Raw genomic sequence first — 6409 nt, forward strand, 5'->3', positions numbered from 1 at the left:
CCTGCCCCGGGGGTGCCCAGGACTACCCCAGCACCGGCCCTGCTCACCTGCTCGGCTCCCCTTGTGTTCCAGAACGTTTCTGGTACTGCCGCTTGGCCCTGAACCACAAGGTCCTGCACTATGGTGACTTAGATGACAACCCGCAGGGGGAGGTGACGTTCGAATCCCTGCAGGAGAAAAGTAGGTTCATTTCCCTGTTGCTGTGTCATTGAAGCTGGGCTTCTAGTTCTAAGTTCTAGTCCCGGCTGTTTCCCACAATCTGGTCTTGGGCCAGTTACCTCTCCGGACCCACTTCCTCATCTCTCAGAGGTCACCTACCCGGCCTCCTCACAAAGCTGTTTGGAGAATTCAGGGGGGTGACAGATGGGAATGGGTTTGGCAGATGGTAAAGGGTGGTATGAGACTAGGTTGAAAGGCAGTGGTTAAGAGCAGAAGCTCTGAAGCTGGGCTGCCTGGATTCAAATCCTGGCTTTGCTATTAATTCTAATTAATTGTAGGTTAATTTTCCCTCTGCCTTGTTTTCTTCTATAAAATGGCAATAACAGCCACATTTCTCTTATAAGAGGATAGAATGACAATGAATGGAAAGCACTTGGAAGGGTGGCTGGCAGGTGGTGAGCGTTACTATTAGCTCAGCCCCTGCTCTTCGCCATGGTGGCACTGTCATCTCCATGACTGTGAAGTGGAAGTGAGGTGAGTGTTTGAGGCCCCACTCCTTGCAGAGACAAGCCAAACACTCCGAACTGAGCCCCAGTCAGATCTGACAGAACCCAGCAGACCATGGTCCACGTGAGGCAACCACGGAGGAGGGGACAATACAGGGGCACTGTGCCTGAGCTCGCACAGGCCTGTGCCTGGAGGATGGGTGGGATTGCCCCTCCAGCACTGATGCAGAGACCCCCTTGCAGCATAAAGCTTCCAGAGACTAATTCCCTTCATTTGCCAGTTCCTGTTGCAGACATCAAGGCCATTGTCACTGGGAAAGACTGTCCCCACATGAAAGAGAAAAGTGCCCTGAAGCAGAACAAGGTGAGTGCAGAGGAAGTCCTGAGTGGTGGTGGCTGTCACCGTGACACCTGGAGAGGACAGTTGCTCTTCGGGTGCATGCTCTCGCCCCCATCCTCTCTTAAATTATTTCTCCCTTATTACTTTGAAGAAAATCCCAAGTATTACTTCATCTGTAAGTAATTAGAATGTATCTAAATTTCAAGGACTCTTTAACATAATCACAATACCATTATCATACCTAAAAAGAAATAAAAAGTTACTTAATATCAAATATTCCATTGATGGTTGAATTTCCACTTACTGTCTTATAAATATAATAACTTCTCTGTATAAAAATATGTCCATGTGTGTATGTACATGTATACACATACACACACTCATCCCTATTTTGTTTGCTAAATTAGAACCCACATAGGATCTACACATTGTGATTAGTCTTTTAAGTTTCTTAATTCGTAAGTTTCCCCTCCTTCTTTTTTTCTCTTTGTAGTTTATGAGTTGAAGAAATCAGATTGCTTGTTTGGTAGTTTCCCAGAGTGTGAAATGTGCTGACTGTCTCCCCATGGTGTAGTGTGACTTGTTACTATGTCCCAGATCTGAACTGTAAATTGGTAGTGAGATCTAGAAGCTTGATCCAGTTCAGGTTTGACCCCTTTTTTTGGCAAGACTCCTTCCTAGATGGCATTATGTTCTCAAGAGGCATATTATATGTCGTCGTCTGTCTTTTTGTGATGTTGGCAAACTGTTAATGCTCAAGGCCTCATTCTGCTCGTAAATTAAGTCTGCACACTAGTGATAATCTAATGCAGTCATGCCTTTTCATTTATTCGCTGAACTACTCCTCTAAAGAGAAACTTGCTGTCATCTACTATTGGTTCCCCAGTGGTACAATTTATATAAGAAAGGGGAGTAAATGCTGGATTCTTTCCTTTTAAGTATCTCCTTTTAAAACAGTGAGTTATTCTCTGGTATCATCCAACAGTGACCAATTTTGTGTATGTGTTTTGTTTTGTGTTTTTTAGCATTACTATAAACTCACGGATTTAAGCAAATTTTATTTGTTTCAGTCCATTACAGTTGTGTTTTTGATACTCAAATTGATCCATCTTTGGCCATAATTTGATTTTTGTTGTGGTTTTTAAACTGTCAAGACTTTCAGTTTAATTACCAAGATATATATTTAAGGTAATATACAGTCATGGACTCTGACATTAAAAGGTTCTGAGTGTTGAGAAATGACTTTTCTCCAATCTTAAAAGTATCTCTACATCTTAGGCGTGACTTGGGTGGGGAGTAGGTAAGTTAAGGTCAATGACCTCTGGGCCTCATCTCCTGCTTATGTGCCCTGGGGCCTTGATGATACCACACTTAAATCAGCATATTTGGTGATGGTGCCAAGTTACTAGAACTTTGGCCAAGCCCTTGGAGTGTCAAGCACAGGCTGTTCCATTGTTCCAAGTAACTGAAATCCTTTCTCCTTCAGGAGGTGTTGGAATTGGCTTTCTCCATCCTGTATGACCCTGATGAGACCTTAAACTTCATTGCACCTAATAAGTATGAGGTGAGTAGTGTGGCACTGCCTTGGACAGCCGAGCCCTCTCTCATTCTTCAGCTGGAGGGCAGGAGTGGGCAGAACAGGAATGCTCCCCTAAAAGCAGGGGGCCACAGTGTATCATGAAGGCTGTTTGAGACTGAAGACCTGCCCCACTGGGGCCATCCCCCTGAGCCAAGCTCTCCAGGTTACTCTTGAGCAGAAGCCCTAGGTTGTCATTAAAAACACTGAGTCAACTGGGGCTGTCATTTGCCTAGGACTAGGAAAATCTCTTTTTAGTTTCTGCATGGCCACCTACCTAAGTGAACCTGACAGATTCTCCCTCTGTAGGGCTCCTGGTCACATGCTGTAGTGGATCTGGCCTGGGCTTTGAAGCCAGATGGACCTGGTCCTCCTGGCACGGGGCTCAGTTTCACCTGCAGCATCGGAAGATACTTGATGTTAAATGAGTAGCTGCAGTTGAGACCTACATGTCTGCTGAGCTCCAAGAGCCATCAGCAGGAACTAGAGGTGGGAGACACTTAGGCAGGGCCTGAGCTGCCAGTGGAGTTCTCTGGGAAGGAATGAAGACCGAGCAGGTGGGGAGCAGGTGAGCAAAGGCATGGAAAAAGATGGAACAGAAGAAGTTAGGGAAGGATGGGCTGAGAGTGCTTTTATTCCCTCTTATCGTGAGACCCTCAAGTTCACTTTCTCTAGTACTTATTTTTAACTTTATTGACTGGGTTTTTTTTTTAATTGACTTTTTTGAATCAAAATGGGGATCTTACGGTAATTTTGTGTCCTGCCTTTTTCACCTAACAGGTATTTCCCCACCCCATTACTAATTTCAGGTAGTTGATGCCCCAGTGCTCAGGTCTCGTTTTGCTGTATTCGTTAATTACTTTTAAAGAATTATTTTTGATATTATCTCAGGGAACTTAAATGTAAATTCCTCATAAAAACCAAAGATCTTTTGAGAAAGGGAATGATCACCTTGTAATTTATCTTTGCCATGATCCCAAATCAGTTTTGCCTATGCCTAATGGGGCCAACAGAGACTGTTGTGAGTCCTCTCAGAAAAGGGATCTTGGCAGGACGTCCTGCCGGCCAGGGGCCACCATGTGACGTTTAGCAACTTGCTCCCCACAGTACTGCATCTGGATTGATGGCCTCAGTGCCCTTCTGGGGAAGGACATGTCCAGCGAGCTGACGAAGAGTGACCTGGACACCCTGCTGAGCATGGAGATGAAGCTGCGGCTTCTGGACCTGGAGAACATCCAGATTCCTGAAGCACCCCCGCCAGTGCCCAAGGAGCCCAGCAGCTATGATTTCGTCTATCACTATGGCTGAGCCCCAAGCCAGCATCGGCGGCACCCAGGAAGGGATTTTGGGCCCAGGAGAAACACTCACAGTCTGGTGCCTTGTCTTCTGCTTGTACAGAATCTGTAGTGACCGTGGTGGCCAGTAAATGCCAGCCATTCCTCAAACCCACCTTGGGCCACCCAGAGCTTCCTCTTGGTCCCCGGCCACTCTGAGTCATGAAGGCAGGGTGCTCCGTCCTCATCCCCATGGCTCCTGGGATCAGGTCATGAGGAATGAACAGCAGACGCCCTTGCCCTCCAGGCCAAGGAACTGCTTCTTGAGCTGGAGTTAACAACAGCCACTCACCTTTTCTCCCTGAGCCTGCTCTCCAGTTAGCTGGGCCTCCGTGGGGGCAAGAGCTGGCCTAGGAAAGGCTGCCTGCTGAGGACAGACGTGCGGGCCTGGTGACAGTCTTGGAGGGACAGACTCTGGGTGACCTGCGCCCGTGTCTCAGATCCAAGTGGAGGCCTTGGCCTTTCCCGAGGAGGCGCCTGCCCTTGCCCTTGCCGCCGCGAGGGCTCACTCCGGCCTCAGACAGTGCCCACATGCTGCTGCTGCTGCTGCGCAGGGCTAGCTCCGACACCTCTGGTCTCCGGAGCCACCAGGTCCCTCTTGCCCCTTCGGTTGTCTGGGCAGATGGAAATTTCTCCCTGCAACCTCTCTCAGCTTCTCATCCTGGCGAGTCAAAGGCATTTGACTAAGAGGGCTAAGCCCCACCCTCTGTCTTAAAGAACTCTGCAGGGAGAGCGCAGATGAGGTGTGGGCCTAGGCTGTGGTGAGGTCACGAGATTCTACTCCCCTCTCCCCCCACATTTATCGCTTTCCTCCCTTGGGGGGGTAATCTCCCACCTAACCTGAATTGCATCCCCTCCAGTGTGCTCCCCTCTGGCCTTCCAGACCTCAGGAAGTCGGCCTTCCCATCCTCCCTCTCCCAGCGCTGTGGTTTCTGCCATTGGCCAGGATTTCAGGGAGCTGGTTGAGGCCAGCTGAGGCCATAGCCATGCCAATGGGCTTCCCTGGTGCTGTAGCACTTGTAAACCACATGCACAGCCTCTCTCCATGGACATAAGTGAACGCAGGTGGCATTCAGTGTTGGTAACCTGGCATCGTAGGTACTGCCCAATCAAGAGTGTACTATATATTTTCTTTACTGTAGGCCATACTTATACAGACATGTATATATATTTATATTAGATCTACCGATCCTAGGATGGAATGTTTGAGGGAAAATTAGAGGCCAGAAAAAAGTAACACTTCAGTTGTGAACCAAGATTGTAACCTGAGAGCAGCGAGGAGTTACCTATCAGTAACCATGTTTTCAATAAATACTCTTTCATGTACAAACTGTGGCTCCTATGAACAGCTGTTTCTTTGTACTTGCTACCTGCCCAAGGGAGCTTTCACCTTGGCAAGCCTTCATTTCATTGCGTCTGGGAGAGAGCGGAGCGCTGCAGCTGGAGCCCTCAGCCGCCTTCTCAGAGCTCCTCCTCTTCAGCCCCCCTGCCACCACAACACGCACGCGCATACACACACCTGCCGGTGAGGGATGCTCACAGATTGATGCATCAGCAGCGAAAGGGATACTGTACACTCCCGTAAATGTGCCGTCTCTTCTCCCTGCCAGGGAACAGCTCGAGTACTTGTGCCTTACAAAGGAGGCACATCTTCACCCTGTGTGTTGCCAGTGTTCAGTGCCCAGCCTTCCAGCTGGTGTTCTATGCTGTTGCTCCTAACCTCAGCCTTGGTAGCTGGGAAGCTTGAATGAGGGTGATAATGAAAACAGACATCCTCTAAGAGAAGGGGGCGAAGACGAGCTCCTTAAAAAGGCATAGAAAGTCCAAGTACCAGCCTTGAGGACTGACAAGCCCTTGGCCAGTAATGGGTGCTATTGTAGGTGAAAGGTCAGCACTGGATGAACTAATGCCTGCCTGATGCCAGCTGGTGATGGCAGGGTCACAGTGGTTTGCAAAATGCAATGCTTATACTCTGGCCTTGAGGCTTCTGTTCAGAAGGGCCAAGCAGCAGCTGAGTCACTTGGCAAGGATCCATGTTTTCAGCCAGCCTTAGAGCCAGTGAGCCCTGGAGGGGCTGGAGAAAGCCCCAAACTGGGCCTCAGTCTGCGACTCTCACCTGCCCTGGACTCCCAACCATTCTCCCTGTCGGCAGCAACTGCCTCTTAATCTATCCTGCAAGATAAGGAAGATCTCAACTCCCCAGCTGGCACTTTCAGGACCACTGCAACCTGCCCCTTGGCTACTTTTCCACCACAGCTTTTGTTAACTCTCCTAATAAACAACTGGTCTCCAAGCCAGGCCCCAGGTTTCTCTCCCTCCTTACTTCCTCTGAAACACTTCACCTGCCCCTCAACAGACTGAAACTGAGATCATTCTTACAATGTACACGGAAAATGTTTCACAAATGTTTGTTTATATTACCTTCTGTAGATCTGAGTCCTAAAATTTAATGCCCCTGACTGTACCACTCCCAAGCTGGCTTGAGCTCCCAGAA

General features: G+C 48.6%; 1 protein-coding gene and 1 long non-coding RNA gene across 6 annotated transcripts in view; one reads left to right on the plus strand and one right to left on the minus strand.

The window, feature by feature from the left end:
• Positions 1-5245, plus strand: part of ELMO2 (engulfment and cell motility 2) — a 36071-nt gene extending 30826 nt beyond the window's left edge. For 3 of the 4 annotated variants that reach the window (XM_017653397.3, XM_017653398.3, XM_017653399.3), the window contains 4 exons: positions 73-180; positions 947-1029; positions 2492-2569; positions 3689-5245. In XM_017653397.3, the coding sequence (XP_017508886.1) occupies positions 73-180; positions 947-1029; positions 2492-2569; positions 3689-3889 (470 nt within the window). In that variant the 3' untranslated portion in view covers positions 3890-5245. Of the gene's footprint in view, positions 1-72; positions 181-946; positions 1030-2491; positions 2570-2890; positions 3666-3688 lie in introns of those variants that run through there. The other variant, XM_073236519.1, reaches the window with a different exon arrangement.
• LOC118970224 (uncharacterized) overlaps positions 1-6243 on the minus strand; it is a 35971-nt gene extending 29728 nt beyond the window's left edge. Inside the window, exon 1 of one of the 2 annotated variants that reach the window (XR_005058013.2) lies at positions 5435-6243. This is a non-coding gene — a long non-coding RNA (uncharacterized lncRNA). Of the gene's footprint in view, positions 1-47; positions 181-5434 lie in introns of those variants that run through there. The other variant, XR_005058014.2, reaches the window with a different exon arrangement.
• Positions 6244-6409: the final 166 nt, after the last annotated feature.

Source organism: Manis javanica, chromosome 5, assembly GCF_040802235.1.
Source record: "Manis javanica isolate MJ-LG chromosome 5, MJ_LKY, whole genome shotgun sequence".
NCBI classification, from domain to species: Eukaryota; Metazoa; Chordata; class Mammalia; order Pholidota; family Manidae; genus Manis; species Manis javanica.